The sequence below is a fragment of the Poromitra crassiceps genome (genome assembly GCF_964638095.1).
Source record: "Poromitra crassiceps genome assembly, chromosome: 4".
Taxonomy (NCBI): Eukaryota; Metazoa; Chordata; class Actinopteri; order Beryciformes; family Melamphaidae; genus Poromitra; species Poromitra crassiceps.
Window position 1 is genome coordinate 57756341 of NC_139626.1, and position 23648 is coordinate 57779988.

Here is a 23648-nt window from a genome sequence, read left to right on the forward strand (position 1 = left end):
GACAGGTTGGAGGATTCTTTCGTCATTATCTAATGTTACTTCTCTTCAGTGCAAAACGACCTGCTGTACAGCGCCGTTCGCTCAGTCAACTAACGTGTCGTTAACGTTAGTTAGAGGAGAAAGATAGCTGGTGTTAGCTAGCTAATTAGCCATGTTAGCTGCCTCAGTGGGTAACGTTAGCCTAGAAAGAGTATTTATCTGACGTTTGTTAGCTACTCCTCAAACCTGCGGGTGGAAATGGTTTATGTCCAATGCGGTGTATGTTGAAGCAAGACAACGTTTTAATGTACCTTGAATTTGACAAATAACGACGGGTGGTGCTCACGCAGATCTAAGCCCTGGCCATCCTAGCCTCAGCGCGAGACTCATCAGTCATTCTGATGAGTCTCGCGTTGAGGCTATGGCCATCTGTGATTTTACAATAGCCGAAATATTCCCATACAGCCGACGTCGTCTTTTTAGATGGGGGGGAAAGTTCAGGGGGGTCCTTGCGTTCTCCTGCTTTATCACACAGACGGTTGTAAACACAGTCAGGGACAGCTCCTCACAGCTCCTCACTACTGTGCGTCTAGGTAGGCATGCAGCAAGGGGGAGGGGCCACGTAAGCTGCACTCTGCAAGCAATCTGGGCACGTTGTTTTGGGGAAACAGCTGATACCGTGGGGAAGGTATGACGGCAAATCTTAGTGGTTTTGATACCGTGACTTTTTCAAACCGGGGTATACCTTCAAACCGGAAACCGCTGCATCCCTAGTCTTAACGAGCTGCTAACGTACCTACGGTCATTTCATCAGCCTGGGTTTTCAATGGAGAGTTTCGCTGTCCCATGATGTTGTAAATGTTGGTTTAGAGGCAAAGTGGAAAAGCTCATACATCTTATCATTATGCATCTCCCCTTATTGCCTCAATTGGCTCTAATCAATTGTGATAATTGGCTGTAATCCATAAGGGATCTTAGTTTTCATCTTTCCCCATTTGGCTTTCAAGGAAACAACAGGTTTTGTGAAAGTTTGAACACTCAATGTATTCATAAAGCCATTACATGTACACATGAAGTAGCACACTATGTTGGTATGAAAAAAGAGATAATAATAATAATACTGTGATAATAATAACAAGAACATTTCTTCTCATCTGCCCTTTTTATTTATTGCTTCATAGATCTGCATAATCAAAGTGACAGTAAATGTTATATTAGAGGGGCATTAAGTAATGTTATGATGCCAGCTATCGCCTATAGACCTTATTCGATTGACGTCACTCACGTACGGGCACGCCCACCGCCGCCATGTTGTTGCTCAAGTGACAGCCTATGTAAGAGCAGCGTTTGTAGGAAGCTAGCCGCCGTTAGCGTTACCTGTTATCGCTCCTGTCGTGTCTCGGATGGTGACCTGCGTTACGCACGGCTGTAGTGATGACAGCAATAAAGTCCCCCGTGGTTTTTTTTCTATCTCTACCGTCCACAGACGTGAAGGGAGCGAGACGGGAGGATACGTCAGCAGCACAGGAGAGGTGTGTGGATAGTTGGGAGAGAGACAGGTGCAACTTTCTGACAGCTCCTCACAGCAAAGTCTGTTCACCTCGTTTTTTCTTTTGTTTATTTATTACAGGCATTAACGGCAGCATACAAACGACAACTCTGGGGTTTTTATTGCTGTCATCACCATCGCTATTTTGTAATGGAACAGTATGACGGTATGTCAACAATATGGTGCCCGTCCGGGGTTAGCGAATAAGGTCTATTGGCAATGGCAACCAATAGGAAATGCAAGAACGTTGACAGAGCGTCTCTTTACCAAATCTAACCCCAACCCTTGGATTACACTGGCTTGTAATAGACACAAACCGCAAAGTCACATTCTTACAATACAGAGCACATCAACCTCGCACAGATACACTGTGGAGGCAGTCAAAAACCTGACTTGTTGCAGTCAGTCGTGTTGTCATTAGGTTGAGAAACCTGTCTCTGTCCACAGTGTCTCCTGAAGATCTTCAGACAGCTGTGCTGTTGAGCCAGGGCTCGTTCTCCTGGCAGGGGTCAGACGGCCCGGCCCCGCCCACAGAGGGGGAGCAGGGGTCAGACGGCCCGGCTCCGCCCACAGAGGGGGAGCATGGGTCAGACGGCCCGGCCGCGCCCACAGAGGGGGAGCAGGGGTCAGACGGCCCGGCTCCGCCCACAGAGGGGGAGCATGGGTCAGACGGCCCGGCCGCGCCCACAGAGGGGGAGCAGGGGTCCGACGGCCCGGCTCCGCCCACAGAGGGGGAGCAGGGGTCAGACGGCCCGGCCGCGCCCACAGAGGGCGAGACAGAGAGCCCAGCCGCTCAAGGGAGTCTGCTGCTGCACAGTCTCAATCTCAGCATAACTAAGGTATCCGATGCGTTAATACGCTCTTTTCTCTGTTACTGATGCACTGCTGCGATCTGCAAGGGTGGAGGAGCGGAGGGAGGGAAACAGAGATTTCACAGCTTTGATTCAAAAAATATGTTTTTTTAATTTTCTGATGACAGCTATTTGTTTTTAATCCCCGAGAATTACCATCGTCTTCCATCCCCAGGTCAGAGGGTAACAGTGTTGTTGACGCGTGATTTCTAACCCCACATAGGATAAGCAATAACCACGCCCTGTGGCGCCGGGATTGGCCAGGAGCAACACTGGAGGGCACGCAGCCCAGCGATTTCATGAACCAACTGAATAGCTCTTGAGAACAGACAGCGATTTCGAGAGCGGACATTGAGAGCGGACATTGAAATGAATTATAGTCACCTACCTTCCTTGGCATAGTAGTAATAATAATAATAATAAGTATAATAATTGTAATCTACACAATGTACACAATCTACAAAAAAATGCAATAATATAAACGGTGTTGTGTTCACGTTCATAGCTCATATAATATAATGTATCATATCGTTAATTTCGAGCTCAATTCTTACCCAGAGAAAAGGTACAGCACTGAAAATGTAACAAGCAATAGTTTTTTAAACATCTTTATTTTAAAAGATGAAAAACCCCAGGTGCTTTAGTCCCAAGCTTCAATGCTCCTGGCCAATCCCAGCGCCACAGGGCGTGGTTATTGCTTATCCTATGTGGGGTTAGAAATCACGCGTTGTTGACCTGTGTTTTTCAGGTCAGAGGGTAACAGTGTTGACCTCCTGTGTGTTTCAGGGTTCTCTTGTTGTGGTGGTGGGGAAGGTCGGCTGTGGGAAGAGTTCCTTACTGGCCGCTCTCACTGGGGAACTCAACAGGTAGGTAGGCTACAGCTCTTGCGAAACGTGACTCAAAAATGTGCTTCGAACGCTTCCATCTTCCTTTCGCTCCATCCACCCTCTGCTGCAGAGTAGACCAGAAGGTCTGAGAAAGCTTCAGCTCCCCTTGCTCCTGAAGAACACCTGATGTGTGCTGTAAAGCCATCCAGCAGATGTCAGATACATTGTAGAGGCGGGCTAGAGGCTAACGTACAATATTGGATTTCTAGGGGGGGGAGGGGTTGAAATTGAATGAGTGACAGGTCAAAGCACCAATGAGAGAGCGGTTCGAAAAATGGGCTGCGCCTCCCGTGCCGTCACTGATCGCAAAGTCGTTACTGATTGGTGAAGACTGAATCCACCAGTCACCAATCACTTGCCGGCGGCCGTCCGTCATCTGTTTGGTGAGAGGAGTGTCCCAGACCCAGAGAGAGCTCTGCAGCATGCAGTAACATAGTGTATCAGACCCAGAGAGAGCTCTGCAGCATGCAGTAACATAGTGTATCAGACCCAGAGAGAGATCTGCAGCATGCAGTAACATAGTGTATCAGACCCAGAGAGAGCTCTGCAGCATGCAGTAACATAGTGTATCAGACCCAGAGAGAGATCTGCAGCATGCAGTAACATAGTGTATCAGACCCAGAGAGAGATCTGCAGCATGCAGTAACATAGTGTATCAGACCCAGAGGGAGCTCTGCAGCATGCAGTAACGTAATGTATCAGACCCAGACAGAGCTCTGCAGCATGCAGTAACATAGTGTATCAGACCCAGAGAGAGATCTGCAGCATGCAGTAACATAGTGTATCAGACCCAGAGAGAGATCTGCAGCATGCAGTAACGTAATGTATCAGACCCAGACAGAGATCTGCAGCATGCAGTAACATAGTGTATCAGACCCAGAGAGAGATCTGCAGCATGCAGTAACATAGTGTATCAGACCCAGAGAGAGATCTGCAGCATGCAGTAACATAGTGTATCAGACCCAGAGAGAGCTCTGCAGCATGCAGTAACATAGTGTATCAGACCCAGAGAGAGATCTGCAGCATGCAGTAACATAGTGTATCAGACCCAGACAGAGATCTGCAGCATGCAGTAACGTAGTGTATCAGACCCAGAGAGAGCTCTGCAGCATGCAGTAACATAGTGTATCAGACCCAGAGAGAGATCTGCAGCATGCAGTAACGTAGTGTATCAGACCCAGAGAGAGATCTGCAGCATGCAGTAACGTAGTGTATCAGACCCAGAGAGAGATCTGCAGCATGCAGTAACGTAGTGTATCAGACCCAGAGAGAGATCTGCAGCATGCAGTAACGTAGTGTATCAGACCCAGAGAGAGCTCTGCAGCCTGCAGTAACGTAGTGTATCAGACCCAGAGAGAGATCTGCAGCATGCAGTAACGTAGTGTATCAGACCCAGAGAGAGATCTGCAGCATGCAGTAACGTAGTGTATCAGACCCAGAGAGAGCTCTGCAGCATGCAGTAACATAGTGTATCAGACCCAGAGAGCTCTGCAGCATGCAGTAACGTAGTGTATCAGACCCAGAGAGAGATCTGCAGCATGCAGTAACATAGTGTATCAGACCCAGAGAGAGCTCTGCAGCATGCAGTAACGTAGTGTATCAGACCCAGAGAGCTCTGCAGCATGCAGTAACATAGTGTATCAGACCCAGAGAGCTCTGCAGCATGCAGTAACGTAGTGTATCAGACCCAGAGAGAGATCTGCAGCATGCAGTAACATAGTGTATCAGACCCAGAGAGAGATCTGCAGCATGCAGTAACGTAGTGTATCAGACCCAGAGAGAGCTCTGCAGCATGCAGTAACATAGTGTATCAGACCCAGAGAGAGATCTGCAGCATGCAGTAACGTAGTGTATCAGACCCAGAGAGAGATCTGCAGCATGCAGTAACATAGTGTATCAGACCCAGAGAGAGATCTGCAGCATGCAGTAACGTAGTGTCCCAGACCCAGAGAGAGATCTGCAGCATGCAGTAACAATAGCTGCTTTCACACATGTCTGGAATTCAGGAGTTATCTAGAGGCTATCCGGATGGCTGTCATGTGTGAATGTGTGCATGTGGCTCATGCGCGCTCCCGCGGATCCTCGTCCTATCCGGAGGGAAGTGTACCCCCAGCCGTAGTCGCAGAAGCGTATTGTCCCCCCCCCCCCTCCAGAGCTCCATGAAGTAGTCAGCTCGTGAGTGCATGAGGACAGAGACGATCGTGACAGATTATTATTATATAAATAGTCGATGTGATGAGCGAGCAAAAAACACATGCCATTTGGTTTCCAAATGAAGCTCAAAACTGCTCCGTGTGCGACAGCCAACATGTTGCGGATTGCTGGATTGAAAGGCTCATGGCTCTGATCTGATTTCATGTCTGCTTCGCACAGCACACACATTTAATAAGCATTTTTGGACGCGAGGGTCGTCCCGCTTCCCAGTATTGGACATCGCTAGGTAGGGTATCTGGATCTGGTTGCGTTCATGTCTTTGATTTAACGTGTACACAGCGTTTGTGAAGATTCAATGGCAGAACCGCAAATTCCAAGTAGCGTCAAGTCAGGCAGTATATAACGAAAACTTCCGGGTATAACCTTCGCAATAATGGCAATTAAATAAAGTAAATGCACGTGTAATGTTTTTTGTGTGTGTTTCGAAAGATACAGAACAGAGATAAACTGGAAGAATATCTGCTCCCTTCGAAAAGTCAATTTTAACCCGTAGTGAGTCGACATTCTGATTTTTTTGTTACTAAGTAATACAACATTTATTTTATTTTGAAGGTAAAAACGTCTAGCTTCCTGTATTCTGTATAATTCTAGTAGGTTGGATGCATTTTAGGACTGAACATAGCAAAGACCTGTTTTGTTTGTAGTGCTTGCGACTCGATGAAATCGATGCATCTGGGCGTGAGTTGTAGGGTTGTTTAATTAATTACTTACTAACGTTATGCGCAAACGATTATATGCCGTGAACGTTAGGCAGTTAATGCCCATTATGTATTTTTCGTTTTCACAACTCGTGTGGTCATGCCCAAATTCCCCCACCCCCGCTGCCCGCCCACTATCTACTTTAAACTCTGCGGAGGTGCTACTCATGTGTGAAAGCAACATGCCTCATGTGTGAAAGGGTACACTTCACATATCATCCGGGGCAGGCTCAGTGGGGGGCAACCCTCACCTGATCCGGAGTTCATGTGTGAAAATAGCTATAGTGTATCAGACCCAGAGAGAGCTCTGCAGCATGCAGTAACAGAAGCTGCTTTCACACATGTTTGGAATTCAGGAGTTATCTAGAGGCCATACGGATGGCTGTCAAGTGTGAATGTCTGCATGCGGCTCATGCGCGCTCCCGCGGAGCCTCGTCCTAGACGGAGGGAAGTGTACCCCCAGCCGTAGTCGCAGAAGCGTATTGTCCCCCCCCCCCCCCCCCCCTCCAGAGCTCCGTGAGCTCGTGAGTGCATAAGGACAGAGACGATCGTGACAGATTATTATTATATAAATAGTCGATGTGAATGACCGAGCAAAAAACACATGCCATTTGGTTTTCAAATGAAGCTCAAAACTGCTCCGTGTGCGACAGCCAACATGTTGCGGATTGCTGGATTGAAAGGCTCATGGCTCTGATCTGATTTCATGTCTGCTTCGCACAGCACACACATTTAATAAGCATTTTTGGACGCGAGGGTCGTCCCGCTTCCCAGTATTGGACATTGCTAGGTAGGGTATCTGGATCTGGTTGCGTTCATGTCTGATTTAACGTTTACACAGCGTTCGCGCAAATTCCAAGTAGCGTCAAGTCAGGCAGTATAAAACGAAAACTTCCGGGTATAACCTTCGCAATAATGGCAATTAAATAAAGTAAATGCACGTGTAATGTTTTTTTGTGTGTGTTTCGAAAGATACAGAATGGAGATAAACTGGAAGAATATCTGCTCCCTTCGAAAAGTCAATTTTAACCCGTAGTGAGTCGACATTCTGATTTTTTGTTACTAAGTAATACAACATTTATTTTATTTTGAAGGTAAAAACGTCTAGCTTCCTGTATTCTGTATAATTCTAGTAGGTTTGAGGCATTTTAGGACTGAACATAGCAAAGACCTGTTTTGTTTGTACTGCTTGCGACTCGAGGAAATCGATGCATCTGGGCGTGAGTTGTAGGGTTGTTTAATTAATTACTTACTAACGTTATGCGCAAACGATTATATGCCGTGAACGTTAGGCAGTTATCGCCCATTATGTATTTTTAGTTTTCACAACTGTGTGGTCATGCCCAAATTCCCCCACCCCCGCCGCCCGCCCCCTCTCTACTTTACAAACTCTGCGGAGGTGCTACTCATGTGTGAATGCAACATGCCTCATGTGTGAAAGGGTACACTTCACCTATCATCCGGGGCAGGCTCAGTGGGGGGCAACCCTGACCTGATCCGGAGTTCATGTGTGAAAGTGGCTATAGTGTATCAGACCCAGAGAGAGATCTGCAGCATGCAGTAACATAGTGTATCAGACCCAGAGAGAGCTCTGCAGCATGCAGTAACATAGTGTATCAGACCCAGAGAGAGATCTGCAGCATGGAGTAACGTAGTGTATCAGACCCAGAGAGAGATCTGCAGCATGCAGTAACATAGTGTATCAGACCCAGAGAGAGATCTGCAGCATGCAGTAACGTAGTGTATCAGACCCAGAGAGAGCTCTGCAGCATGCAGTAACGTAGTGTATCAGACCCAGAGAGAGCTCTGCAGCTTGCAGTAACGTAGTGTATCAGACCCAGAGAGAGCTCTGCAGCATGCAGTAACGTAGTGTATCAGCGTAAGAACTCTCATGGGTCTGGCGTTGAGATTACTGCTTTCGTGGAATTAACACGTTATTATGCCTACTGTTATCGTGATGGCCCACTGGCAGATGCAGACCCAAATACAATGCTTTTCCAAATGTAACACATTCACTGGGCAAAATAAGAAAACTACTTCAACGGGTTATGTATAACATGACTTTTTTTTTTTTTTTTTTTATGTAACATTTTCTTTCAAACACAAAACTCTAAGATTCATCCTACTTTGGGCATAATCGAATCGAAGTCTTATTTTATGGGCAGAAATGTTCGTTTTGGGCCGATGCCGGTATTTCATTTTCAAGCCTTTACCGGCCAATATCATTGTGCATCCCTAGTAGAGGGACCTTCTTTTGTGTGTGTGTGTGTGTGTGTGTGTGTGTGTGCTATAGTCTTGTTTTTTGTTTGTTGGTAATCATACTAATATCTGAAAATCAATGTGTTAATAATTGATTAATGTTAAAATACTACATATAGCACTTTTAACACGCGGTCGAAGTTGATCAGACCTCGTTCCTCTGCCCTCGTGAAACACGTCGAATGCAAGATTCTTCCCTTTGGAACTTTTCCTTGATGTCGTGTTCAGAGGAGATGAAAGGAGATGTCCTTGCCGTCTGCAGGCTCGGGGGGGCGCTGTTCGTTGAGGGGAGAGAGGGCGGCTTCGGTCTGGCGTCCCAGGAGCCATGGATCCAGCACGCCACGGTGCGGGACAACATCCTGTTTGGCAGGAAGTACGACCAAACCTTCTACCAGGCGGTGATCGAGGCCTGCGCACTCTCTGATGACCTCAACGTACTGTACCACCCACACAAACACACACACACACACACACACACACACACACACACGTCTATCTGCTGTCCTGTCTTATCATTCTTAACACGTTCACTGCCAATGGCGAGTTGACTCGTCAAACACAATCCAACCGTTCACTGCCAATGACGAGTTGAGACGTCAAAAAATAATATATTTTTTTTTTGACGGTGCTACGTTGATCAATGCCCCCCACGTCTCCTATAAAAATATTGGAAGTATTGAATGTGTATAATCTATTTTACCGACCCACTGAGTGGCGACATGTCTCTCCACAGTAGGAGAGGCGAGCCAAAACTATAGGGAAAAGCGCGAGGAAGCCGTTCTCATACAGTAAAATGGATGGCGAAAACGCTTTCACTTTCGCGCTGATGCACAGCGGTGGCAACGGTGGGGGGTTCCAAGAATAGATTGGATGCACACTTTGAAACACGCACCATAAATAAGCCCAGAATCGCAAGAGCTTCATCAGAGCTCTCAACCGGACCGCCAAGAAACCAGCGAAACCCATCCAGCGAGCCCCATCCAGACTGCCAGGCAGCAGCAGCAAAGCAGCAACTCGTTTGTCACAGACCCGCCGCAGAGTCAAGGAGAGCGGAGGAGAACGCCCACGGAGGGAGGAGTTGGAAGCAGAAGGGTGTTTCCTGCTGTTATGGAGGAAATTACTGTTCAAAACTATTGTTTAGATGTCTGACGTCTTACTGATGCCAAAAATGAATGGTTAAAGTGACTGTTCTATCGAATTTCACAAAAAGCCATTTATCTCTGAATAAATTTTCAGACGCTGAAACCATGCTGTATTCAACTGCTAATGCTTACATAACTACTAACTCTACAAACTAACTCTTTTAGACAGAGAAAGCACACATTCTATTAGTTGTTTTGAGATATTGTGTGTTCACAAAATCTTAGCAGAAAAGAATCCTCGGGTCTTGAAAGATGAGCCAGAATCCTCAAAAAAACCCTCTGGCAGAACCTACCTACAGTAAAAAAAAAACGGCTGGCAGTGAATGTGTTAAGTATTTAAGTATATGTCTATTCACCTTATGTAGCCACGCCCATTTGACCCGGTTGTGTGGCCGTATCAAAACCTCCGGCTAAAAATCAAATCAAATCAAATGCCTGGCTGCTCCAATATCATCTAACTCTGAATTAACTAATAATTTAGCCAATTGTATGCAACATACCAAATAAAAGCAAACGGCAATGTCTAAGAATGCAACGCCATGTGTAACTGGCTCGTTAAGTCTCGCATTCCAGGGAATTACGTTAACGCCTGCGGGTCTTATTGACATTAGTGGCTCGAGCGCAACTCGGAGGAGAGAAAACTATCTGAAGCTTTCTTTGTTGGAGTCCAGGTATGTTTTACAAGAAAGTGCTCGTCGTTGTCGACGATAACGTTATCTGACCTGGCTAACAGTGGATACGTCGCTTGCTTGCTGTGTACCGGCTCAAAGTAGTAGGCTACGTTCTTTATTTTATCCCCTGCACTGTCCGCTCCAAAAACAACTCTCTTATTTTTGCGCCGTGAACGCCGGAAGTGTTAAAAGGACCCGGAAGAATTTGGCCCACTGTAAGGTCTGAACATAAGGTAAATATCAGGGGTTTTCAAAGTCTGAGACTGTGGGCCTCCCCCCAGACAAAACTTGGAAAACGGTGTCTCTCCTGCCCCCCCCCCCCCCCCCCCCCCTCCTCGCTCAATTCCTGGATGCCTATGGGATCATCGTTATACTATTTGATCCCATAGGCAATCAATATGGGCTGATATTGCTGCTTGACATATTTCAGACACCAAATAGCAAATACATAAAACAGGTGTGTCTGAACTAGGCCTATTTGTTTCTGACTCTGGGAAAGTGGGATAAAACACACACAAAAAATCCCCCAAACTACTGCATCTCTGAACTTATCTTTTTTTTTTCCCCCAATAATATTTTTATTCAATTTTTGAATTTTGCAAGACAAGACAACGACAAAAACAAAAAAGACAGGGCAGCTCAGACACTTCACAAGTTAGCAAAAACATAGATGTGGACAACAGTAAAGGAAAGGATGGACAAATGAATGAGAATACAGTAAAATAAATTAAATTAAATTAGATGTACAAGGCAAAAAGGCAAGAATCAGGTGGCAATATCACTTCGGTTGAGGTATCCAATAGTCAGTGTCTCTGCTAGGTTAGGGTCAATATAATTCAAATAAGGCTCCCATACTTTATAAAAGACATTGGTTGTTGAGTGCAGCATACATGTCATGAACTCCAGAGGCATATGAACTTATCTTTTTAACCAAATCACACGTATGTACTAGGGATGCACCGATCGATCGGCACGTGACCGGAAATGGCCGATTTTCACGTGATCGGCCTCGATCGGTGATCTGCGCCGGTCACTCTAAAATGCCGATTCTGTGAGCCGATTTTCAAGTGACATGCGCGAACCCAAAAGCAGCGAGACAGAGTGGATGAGTTGCAGCCAAAACAAAAGCTGCCACTACACAGTATACACATGCCACAGCATGTCTTCGTCGGTGTGGAGCCGCGGAGGGGCCGGGTAGGTTGGAGTCCACAGTACACTTCAGTCTGAGCGGCTCGCTTCACCTCACCGTCCCCTCTTCCCCGACCAGCCTCCACATCACCGCTGCCTGCTGCTGCTGCTATCTGTCAGTCACGTTGTAACCCTAACCCTAACGTGTACAGCCAGGAGAGGACTTTTGTTTCGTATTGCGAATAGAACGACGAACATAATAATAAAACGCATCGGACCAGTGTGCAAGGTTTTCTGTGAGAGATGATTTTTTTTTGAATGGCGGATTAAAAAAACGCGCTCTGTGTGTAAACTACGATATTCAAACTGAGTCAACTGAAACTAATTTCCTCATCTAGGCTACTCAATAACAGCCAAATCCACAACTGTAGAGTGGGCATGGCTTCGAAGGTCTCTGGGCTCCAGAGCTATAGGCTATAAACTCCTTGTCCATTGATAAGATTTTGACGTTTATTTATTTTATTTTATTAGTTTATTTGGCAGGGACATAGGCCTATACAAAAAAACATTAAACCCTATAGGGGAAGAGATGCTTTGTAACAGATTTAACCATAGGCTACTTTCCATCTGAAGCCCCTGTTCTGTTGCACCTTTTTTCTTTTGGAAAAGTAAATGCATGATAGCTGTGGGATATACTGGAATTAATTGTTTTATATTCATTGTATTTACACAAAAAAGAAAAGCTCTGTCCAGTAACCTGGAACACTTTTATTTTGAGATGTTTTTGAGTGAGATCGTCCTACCTCATGCAAATGATAAGAAATGTGACATGAATGTTACTTTTCTATTAAAGCAAAGTAAAAAAGTAAAAAAATAACCTGCCAATTATTGTTCTTAGAAAAAAAATGGGAATCGGCAAAAAATCGGTATCGGCAAGTCAGACTATTCAAAAATCGGAAATCGGAATCGGCCAACAAAATCGCAATCGGTGCATCCCTAGTATGTACAGTAGGATACTCGACGGCACTTGTCCGCGGGGCTCCGCCTGGTGGAAATGTTGCACTAAAATATCAACATTTTGAACAATTTGTACCAACCACGTCATGCTAGTTTGTCAGGAAGATAGCTAAATAACACTCCAAATTTTGGCGAGGGAAAAAAACCCTTTACAAAGGGGTCCTCTTTTTCACAGCCTAATTGGTTTTGTACGTAGTGGTGCTTGGACGGAAAAGTTTGGGAACCCCTGCTCTACGGGATCCCCTGCTCTACGGGATCCCCTGCTCTACGGGATCCCCTGCTCTACGGGATCTCCTTTTGATGTCATCTTTATTCACGTCCATTCACTGAGCCTCCTCTGAAACTGCTTGGAGGCCCCCTGGGAAGGCCCGCCTCCCACTTTGAAAGCCCCTGATCTATATACGACTGTGATGACTGTGTCATATGTTAATGTGATGTCAGGTGACTGTGCAGGCAGGCACATTTAGTGTTTATATCTATATTTTATCAATCGTTGCCTCCTTTTTCTCTATCAGTCCTCATTCAAGCGTAGCTAGAAAACAGCAAGTTGCTAACACAGCAGTGCTATTTTGGGCCTGCGATTTTTAATCGATTTTTATTTTAATCCTTTGATATCGATTCATATGTCCAGAGATCGATTTTTTTTATTAGAATAAATAAATAATAATAATAAACATAGGCTATAATATTATAGGCTGTGTGTGGTAGTTGAAACATAGTTTCAAGTTGACGTTTATTTATGTTTGTAGTTGAAGCAAAAACATAAATACTGTAGGCTACATGAATGGAAATGTTTGATCATTAATATCTACTTTTAGAAATTATATAGGCTGAAATCAAACCACTGTGCATAATTGTGAAAGTGTCTTTATTGACAGATGAAAAGGCTGTTGTCACCACCTGGTGAGTAAATATATGTGGAACTAAAACCATTCAAATTGACAACCGGTCCGCAACTTTTTCCCCCCCATGCATCTACCGGTCCTTGGCACAAAAAAGGTTGGGAACCCCTGTGTTACATAACTGGACAATCATGTAATTCAGGTTACAGCTCAAAAAACACGTTTTAGTATCACTAACCAAATCCCTATTGAAATGAATCGAATCGGATCAAATCGAATCGGGATTAATCGATTCGGAACCTTGTGAATCAGCATCGATTCTTGAAATTTGAACCAATACCCAGCTCTAGCCCCCTCATGTCATCCAGGAAAATGTAACATCTTTGAATTGATACCTAACCAGAGTGCCTTTGCATACAGTTGCACGGTTATAACATGTTCTGAGTAATATTCGCCTCGTGTTTCAGTTGCTTTTGTAAATCCGCACTCGACTGCAGCCTCCTGTGTTCCCTCAGGTTCTGCCACACGGCGACAGGACAGAAGTGGGTGAGAACGGAGTGACTCTGAGCGGAGGACAGAAGGCTCGGGTGGCCCTGGCCAGAGCTGTTTACATGGTCAGTCTTCTTCTGTCTGAGTCTACCTGACTGGAGTACAAACCTGACTGACTGATAACAGAGTTTACATGGTCAGTCTGCTGTCTGAGTCTACCTGACTGGAGTACAAACCTGACAACAGGCTGATAACAGAGTTTTGAATTTGTTACCAATATGTAAAATTATATCCAGGATTTCAGTTTTCTGAAAATGTAAAGGCGATTTGCTCACCGAATTAAAGCAGAAAAGCATTTCTCTATCTTCTGTTAGTATAAGTATCATATTGAATGTCACCTCTGTCTCCCTTCTACCTTCCTAACTGATGATAACCCAACAGGAGAAAGACATCTACCTCCTGGATGATCCGCTGGCAGCAGTTGATAGCGATGTGGCTCACCACCTGATGCAGAAATGCATCATGGGAATCCTGCGGGGAAAGAGCAGAATCCTTTGCACACACCGCATAGAGTTTGTGGACAGAGCAGACATGGTGGTGCTCATGGACAATGGGACAATCATCAGAACAGGTAGGAAGGAGGTGCTTTGACAGACTGCAGTGTTACATGTGTCTGTTTACTTTAGATTTGCTATGTGCCTTACTACATACAGTCAGAGACATTACACAGATACGTCTAATTGAGGTCACTAGAGCCGTTTTCACACATGCGTACAGGAACATTGCCTGTAAATCAATATCGGCCATTTCCCGGAATTTCCCTTCACACCTGAGGGCTCACATGTGTGAATATACCCGTCAAATTACCTGTATTTGAGGGGGGGCGGGGCGGGGGGGGGGGGCACTGCACAGCGGGTGGGGAGTGACGTGTGCACTTGGATGGGGAAGTGTCCTTATTTTGGGGGTCGGCAAAACTCAGATGGTGAAATAAGTTTGCTTGTCACACAATGAATCACACTCGTTTGACTTAAGAGGGCATGTATGTTGTATCCTTCACATTCGCTAACCAGTCTTTGAACTGAAATATTTGAAGAAGTTGGGATCGGTGTCTGAGAGAAATAGCCTGGCTGGTTCGATGTTTATCCGTTCACCTGCGTCGCGTTGAAGCACTTTTTACAGACTGGCTTCGTTTGATGTGTCCGGGCTTGCCTTCGCTGTCGGCAACGTAAGCAAAATAATTCCACATTTCGCTTCGTGCATCTGCTTTCTACAAGCGTTGGGCGGCTTGCAAGACTCTCAGAACAAGCCGCGCTGCCAGTTTCGCTGTCTGTGTCCCTGTCGGGCTGCTAACTGAAGGAGGAGGACTGAAGGACTGGCCAGAGAGCGAGCAGCAGAGGGGAGAGGGGGAAATCGGCACGCCCACACATGAAGCAGACATACCGCTCTTATTATCACAAGATCATTTCGCCAGTTTGCTTTAATGTGCGCGAATGATTCGATTATGCACGCTGGAACATTAAGCAACGTGTGTACACCTCGCCCATGAGAGAAGGACTGGCAAATGACTTGACACGTTTCACACTTGAGTCGCTCTGCCAGCATACCGGTCCTGTCACTACCGAGGAGGTAGGAAAAGATCAGCGATCGCGGGGGCGCGCTTGTGCCGGAAAACAATTTTCACACATGAAAGGCATAGACCACTTTCTGGTCATTTCCCGGTATAAAGCGCATGTGTGAAAACGGCTTAGGCATCTCGCGCGCTCCATTCGTAGGCTCTATCGTTGCGCGGGCTCGCCCGCCCTGCGGCTCGTATACGCAGCTGGCTCACATGCTCTTATGACATCACTGATGATGTCGCAACTTTGCATCACTGGTGACATCACAATTTGCCTTTATGACATCACTGATGATGTCACACTGCCTATGACATCATCAGTGATGTCACAATGCACAATTGCTCGAGTGACATCACTGATGACATCACTTCCAGTCGGGTAATTTGCTCAAGTGACATAACTGATGACATCACTTCTAGTTGAGTGACATCACTTCCGGGACAAAATTGAAACAAACAGAGATTGCACACTTGCCCCTTTTATATAGATAGATTGATAGATAGATTACTTCTGTTTGGTATACGCCTTACTACATACTACATACATACTACTACATACATACATACTACATAGTCAGAGACATTACAGATGAGAGATAAGTCTTTCAAAGTATTTACTTTGTTGTATTCTACATGGAGTACTAGCTTGGTGGTATTTACCAGGATAGTTTGGATAGACCACACATGGGCAAAATACGGCCCGCGGGCGCCACCTGTGTGGCCCGCGATGGAATTGCAAAAAATATATATATATATATATTTATTTTTTTACACACACATTGCACCTGAATGCAACATGCAAGATACCCGCTGAATAAGTGTCCAAATGTTCATGTCATTCTGGCCAATACTCTACTTCTGTTATAGCATTTCAGTCTGGAATATGGAATATCTTTCAATAATCTTTATGACTAAAAGGCTACATTGAAGTAGAAATTTAAATAACTCAAATAACTCAATGGTTTTGGATTTATTTAGCTTCAAGACTGCATTTTTGTTCTTGTGTGACCCTCAACACAGGCTTTGATCATCACGGGACACTTACTGATACTTATGCTTATATTAACCCACTCATATTCTGATTTATTTCAAGAAAAACATTTTGGCTAGTGGAAATTCTAATTGGCGGGTAACTTTAAAATCTAGCAGCCATATTGGCAGGTGGTCAAAAAAGTTAATTTCAAGCCCTGAGGTGGTGACATAGGAGTGAGTGAGAAAAGGATCAAATATTGGTGGTTAAGACTGAATAATGACATCACAACTGTTCATTTAAAATGAGTTATTCCTCTAAAGCTGGCTTCAAATGCACCAAATTTTTCGCGCTGGCGCCATTCGGCCCTCGGCAAAACCTGGTAGCGAGGACATTTTTTTGTGGCCCTCTCTATCATCAAAGTTGCCCATCCGTGGGTTACGGCATGACAATATTTGTTCGGCCCCCCGGCAACAATCTGGGTTTCTCATGTGGCCCCCCATGAAAAAGAATTGCCCACCCCTGGGATAGACTCTGATAAGTGGGCAATCACTGGCACTCACTCATTTGCTGATCCTTTTGTGTGTGTGTGTGTGTCTGTGTGTGTGTGTGTGTGTGTGTGTGTGTGTGTGTGTGTGTGTGTGTGTGTGTGTGTGTGTGTGTGTGTGTGTGTGTGTGTGTGTAACAGGCACTCCGGCAGAAATCCTTCCTTTGGTCGAGGCTGTGCCTAAAAAGCGGAAGAACGAGCACAACACAAAAGAGAAAGAAGGTATCTTCACTTTGAGTCTGAGGAAATAAGTAGCGATGTGCCGATTCTAACTTTTTCAATGTGTCGATTCCAAATACTCAAGTTGAATTACTGGCTGATACCAACTGTCCATCTAAATCATCACTTACTGAAAGTGTGGATTTGGACTAAATTGGAACCAATGAACAAAAATAACTTACCGTAAATTCCGGACTATAAGCCGCACCTTTTTTCCCGTTTTTTGGCCTTTTTTGGCCCCTGCGGCTTATATAACGGTGCGGCTTATCTATGGATTTAAAAAAAAAAAAAAAAAAAAATCTCTCTTTTTTAGCACTCTTTCTAACTATAAATCCTATATAACTATAATAAGTTTTAATTTCCTCTCTTGCCCTCTTTTCACCACACTGTATGACACTGTGTGCACTGTAAAAAAACAACACAGGTGGTGTTGTGTTATGTTGTTTTGTTGAAATGTTAATAAATGGGAGCTTCCTCAAACAGCCATCTCTTTCCCGACAATCCCCTCTGTGCATGAACCCTTACATATGGTAATTAAACATTAAAACACAATAAAAAAAAAAAAAAAAAAAATACCATTAAAACACCCGCGGCTTATAGTCCGGTGCGGCTTATATAAGAAAAAAATAGTCAACTTTGCAGGTGCGGCTTATACACCGGTGCGGCTTATAGTCCGGAATTTACGGTAAATCTAATGACTTCTCCGTAGGGCTGCAACAACTAATCGATTAAATCGATTAAAATCGATTATTAAATTCGTTGCCAACGAATTTGATTATCGATTCGTTGCCCTTTTGGCAATTTTTTTTTTTTTTTTTTTTTTTTTTTTTTTTTTCATATTTCATTTGAGTTAAATTCAGATTATTGAAACTGGATTAGCCTGACCAGTTCTACTTGTTTAACAAGCTGAAGCATATGCTCTGCCTGTAATTCAAGAGAAGTCTGCCTTTTCATTTCATATTTAATTTTAGTTCAATTCAGATGATTGAAACTGGATTAGCAGGGCCCCAGTTTAATTAAAAGTTATGACCAGTTTAACTAAAAATCATATAGCCTGCCTGTGATTCCTTTTTATTTCATATTAGTTAAATTCAGACTATTGAAACTGGATTAGCATGACCAGGTTAACTTGTTTTATTATTATTATTATTATTATTATTATTATTATTATTATTATTATTATTATTATTATTATTATTATTACTATTATTATTATTATTATTATTATTATTATTATTAACTTGTTTAAAAACATATAGGCATGTAATTCAAGATAAGTCTGCATTTTATTTCATATTTCATACAGTTCAAAGACTTTCTGAGCATGACCAGTTTGACTTGTTTAAATTTAAAAACATATAGGCCTGTAATTCAAGTCTGCCTTATTTCAATTGGTTTTTAGCCCTAGTTGCACTTCTGTTGCACTTTTTTGTTCATTTGAAGTTTATAACAGTGCATGAAGGCATTGTGTATTAAATTAATGCGCTATTTTTTGTGCAATTAATTTGAGTGGTTCAAAAAAGAATCCGAAATTTGGGTCGCGACTTCATGACAAGGAAAATAGTGGGTCCTGAGGCTACACCAGTTGAGAACCACTGCGTTAAAGCACTTTATTTAAGAAGATATGAAGATATCTTTTGCACTTACACCATACATTTGTATGTATTTTGTATTCGTTCATGCCCTGTCAAAGCTATTTGATGTAGCAAAGCCCGGTGAGTTTTTGTTTAACAAAAAAAAGTTGTTTTTCAATAAACGGATGGAAACAATATCAGTGCATTTTTTAATCCGATTAATCGATTAATCGAACAAATAATCAACCGATTAATCGATTATCAAAATAATCGTTAGTTGCAGCCCTACTTCTCCGTTTCTCCATAGCTGTGGAAAAAGACCGTAAAAACCAAGACTCTTTGTTTTCATTTAAACATGGCTCTGGAAATCAAAATATTGGGGGGAATTATCGGGGGGATTCTCCAATCCTCCTTTCAGTCTGGCATTAGCTCAGTATTGGATGCTGAGCCAATGCCAGACTTTTCTGTCATAGGGAACGGTTTCGAACACAGCTAAAGTCTGACAAACATGATTTGATCTGAACCAGGTGGCGTTGAGCAGGAGGAGGAGCCTGGTCCGTCCACTGAGCGGTGTGTGGAGGAGGAGCCTGAGCTGTCGGGGGCGGAGCAGAAGCAGACGGGCGGGCTGGCCTGGAGGGTGTACCACGCCTACTGGGTGGCTGTGGGCCGAGCGCTGGCTGTCTCCGTCCTCATGTGTCTCCTCCTCATGCAAGGTTAGGATCAGTTCATCATGCTCTGTCTAACACTGTCTGGATAATAATAATAATAATACATGGAACTTATATAGCGCTTCTCTAGGACTCAAAGTCACTTAACACTATCCAGTGAGGGGTGGCGTTAGTGAGACAACAGACAAACGTAAGAGACACAGAAGGATGGGTGGATGGGGGCGTAACAGAAGGCAACGGAGAACTGATGGGTCTTTAGGCGGGGATTGAAAGACTGTGCCATCCAGAGTGCCTTTAGGCTGCACTTACACTGGAACTGAAAGTTATTTTTCGGCTTACATCTGCCGATTCTAATCAGTGTGAACGGAAAAAGTTACATGGAGTTGCATTTTGTTCAATTCTGATCTGGAACACATGAGGTACAAAATCAGATCCCCAAGGCATGAGACCTACATGCCACTCGTATTTATTTGTTCTTATTTTATCTAAGCGGTTAAAAATCAGTTCAGATTTCAGAACCAGTTCTCATTTACAACGATGACCTGTGTGTCCAAGTCAACTTCGCTCTAGTCCCAAGTCAGTCTCAACGTCAAGTCTCGAGGCTCAAGTCTAAATGTAGGATAAGTCAAGTCAGAACAAATCAAGAGTCCAGTATCAGTTTAATATCTTGAAGAAAACGAAATATCTAGGACTATAGGGCTGGGTGATATGACTTAAAATCAATATCACGATTATTTTAAAACTTTTTACCTTGATTACGATTAATGAAGGCTTTTTTTAAACACTGCCCTCATAGTTCTCTGACAAGGTCTCTGTTGTACTGTACTGTTTGTGTTCTCTGTGATTTCGCTCGTCTCATCCTCCATGCAGACGACTTGGAAAACGGGAACATTTAAATTGAGTCATCTGCTTGAACAAATCTCATCACTTTCAATCTAAGTCATTTATACAAACACAAGATCTAAAGTCAAGGCTTTAGAAGCTTTTTCAAGTCATCAAAGTACAAGTCAAAGTCAAATCCCCAGTCAGCAAAAACCAAGTCGGGCCAAGTCAGGTCTCAAACCTTCTCTTTGTGCATCAAGCCAAGCCTCAAGCAACTAACTGTGACTCAAGTCCAAGTCATGTGACTCTAGTCTGCTTTATCTACTACTATGCAGGATTCACACTTCACAAAATAACATCTATTATTATTCAAATATTTTTATTGATTTTTTTCTTCAACAGACAAAAAACTCACAAAAACGTAAACCCACAAAATAACATCTAATAAGGCAGAAACATCGTCTTAGAGGGTTTTACTGTTTTAAATCCAAATAGGGTGGAGCTTACCAGTTTGGGCAAACTGCTGTTGTGTTTCTCTCTGATTCAGCCTCTAAGAACGTGTCCGACTGGTGGCTGTCCCACTGGATCTCGGAGCTGAAAATCAACGGTTCCACCTGGACAAACGGTTCCTCCCCCGCTGCCTACAGCTCACCCCACCTGCTGCTCTTCTCACCTGGAGGACTAATGTGAGTTGACGGATCAATAAAGCTTCTAGTCGACTGATATCGTGTTTGATGAACTCGGCAATGCGAAGGTTGAATGGCATGATCAAACCAAACCAGCACTATATATTCACTATCACAGGGAGCTAGGGCTCTGTCTGTCTGTCTGTCTGTTTCTCTGTCTGTCCCACCATCATTAGTGATGTCATAAATTCACTGATGACATCATTAGTGATGTTATAAATTCACTCACACACACACACAAGGCTATTCACCTTATTCTTTGCCCACACATGGACGCTTCCGCATTACGTCATTTCGTAATAGTATTTCCGTTTTGACTTGCCAAAAACCCCGCAGGCAAAATGGCCGCGCACACTCCCCTCCTAAAGTGGCAAAATTACTCCCCCATAAACTAACATATCTTGGCCAATACGTATGTAACATACAAAATAAAACAACCCGTAATATCTTAATTTTAAGTAGAATGCAGAGGACATGTAACTGTTTAGTTAAACTTGCATTCCAGGAATATTGTGCTCTAAAGATGACGTTAGTGGAGTCGAGGCTGTTTCGTCCTGAAACCCACATAGGTTGCACCAGCCGTCACCTATGTGCGATTCGAAATAACGCATCCGAGATAGAAACGTTATGAATATAGCCACGTTATAAACAACAAACTAACGCTGGTGATCCGTATGGAAACAGTGTTACTCGAAATGGTTAAAAGTTATATCAATCGAATTTGGTCATTCAGTGGCATTTTACTGCCATATAACATAACTAACTAGCGGCTAATATTAGCCACAGAAGGCAACTAGCGCTGAACCGGAAGAACAAATACGTTTGCGTTGAACGCGGAAGAGAGAAAAAGTGGGCGTGGTGAATAAGGTGAATAGTTCAGTGATGAAATTCACTGATGACATCATTAGTGATGTCATAAATTCACTCACACAAGGCTATAGTTCAGTGATGATGTCATGAGTGATGTCATACATAGGCATTGTGACATCATTGATGATGTCAGAGTGAGGGAGAGACATTGCACGTGCACATATAGGGCAGGCGAGGCCACACAACAGCCGAACTGCGGCCGTGCTGCATATGCGAGCCCGCGCAGCGACCCAGCCTAGGAATCGAGCGTGCGTAGTGCACAAGATGCCTAGTTGTAAAAAATATCAAAATGGAAACTATTTTGAACTGATATCAGGAAGATTTGTGACAGCCTGAATTTTCTTATTTGTTCTTCAGGACATTTTAAAAAGCAAATGTGGGCGGCTGTAGCTCAGGAGGTAGAGTGGGTCGTCCACTAATGGCTTTGGATAAAAGAGGTCGGTGGTTCGATCCCCGCCTCCTCTGCATGTCCAAGTGTCCTTGGCCAAGATACTGAACTCCAAATTGCTCCCGATGGCTGCATCAGCACCCTGTGTGTGTGAATGGGTGAATGTACCTACACATTGTAAAGTGCTTTAGATAAAAGCCATCAGTGTAGGGGGGAGGGAGAGCGGGGAAAGGGAGGAGGTGGGGAGGGGGCGGGGAATGTGGGGGCGGTGGGAGTAGGGCTGTGAATCTTCACTGGCCTCACGATTCGATTCGATTACGATTCATCTGTCAACGATTCGATTCGATTCGATTAAACGATGCATCACGATGCATCGCGATGCATCTTAAATTGATGCATCACTTTTTCCGCAATACATGATTTATTTTTTCTCACTGTGTGGCTACTTTTAAAATAAAAGTGCATTTGGAATTGCATTGTATTATGATCCATAATTAAAATAAACAACTGCATGTACTTACATTCTATTTTATTTGATTATAAAAAATTAAAAAAAATAAAAAAAATAAAAAAATCTTTTAATAATCGATTTTTGATATTTGTTAATCGATGCAGAATCGTGCACGTCCGCATCGCGATGCATCTTATAATCGATTATTTTTGACACCCCTAGGTGGGAGCGGGAAGAGGAGAGAGAGCAGAACAGGTAGAATATACTGTGGCTGGGCGATATGGTCATGAATAGTCACAAGGGACAGTGAAAACAGGGAACAGGGGAATGTGGGGGAGGAGGGGAGGGAACAGGGGAATGTGGGGGAGGAGAGAGTGTATGAATGTGTGTGTGTGTGTGAACGGGTGAACGGGTGAATGTACCTACTCATTGTAAAGCACATTGGATTAAAGTGCTATGGGAAAAATGCAGGCCAAAAAGTGCACATACCTTTAGAATCAGTCATAATGGATGATATTTTGGGATAAAAAATGGCATCACAAATGTATGGTTAGAAGAAATCATCACTGCGATTTATGAGGATCATGTACTGTAATTGTTACTGTTGTGTCAGCTAGATTTAGCTAGACACATTCTCTATGAAGTCCTCTGAGACATGCTTGTGAATTAGGGCTATACACAATAAACTTGACAAATGAAAAATAAACTTGACTATTTATGTTACATTGAATTACGTTACCTTTCATCGTCTTCCTGCAACCTTTTAACTAATAAACCTTTCATGCGGACCCCCCCCCCCCCCAGGTCTGCATTGTGCTCGGTGCAGTCGTCCTCTTTAGGCAACGTGAGCTCGGAGGTGAAGTTCTACCTGACGGTGTACGGCTCCGTCGCCGCGGCCAACACCGTCTTCACCGCCGGCCGAGCCTTCCTGTTCGCCTACGGAGCCATCTGCGCCGCCACAGTCATCCACAACACACTGCTGGACAGGGTGCTTAAGGTGAGTCATCCACAACACACTGCTGGACAGGGTGCTTAAGGTGAGTCATCCACAACACACTGCTGGACAGGGTGCTTAAGGTGAGTCATCCACAACACACTGCTGGACAGGGTGC

The 23648-nt window shown here is 44.0% G+C and overlaps 1 protein-coding gene across 1 annotated transcript in view; it reads left to right on the forward strand.

Annotated features, from left to right (window-relative positions):
• Positions 1–23648, forward strand: part of abcc10 (ATP-binding cassette, sub-family C (CFTR/MRP), member 10) — a gene marked incomplete at both ends in the record, with an annotated part of 78667 nt that overhangs the window by 18785 nt on the left and 36234 nt on the right. The window contains 10 exon segments of the mRNA XM_083636223.1: positions 1976–2083; positions 2309–2367; positions 3166–3245; positions 8700–8871; positions 13753–13851; positions 14168–14357; positions 17000–17080; positions 19179–19364; positions 20689–20827; positions 23341–23533. Of these exon segments, the coding sequence (XP_083492349.1) occupies positions 1976–2083; positions 2309–2367; positions 3166–3245; positions 8700–8871; positions 13753–13851; positions 14168–14357; positions 17000–17080; positions 19179–19364; positions 20689–20827; positions 23341–23533 (1307 nt within the window).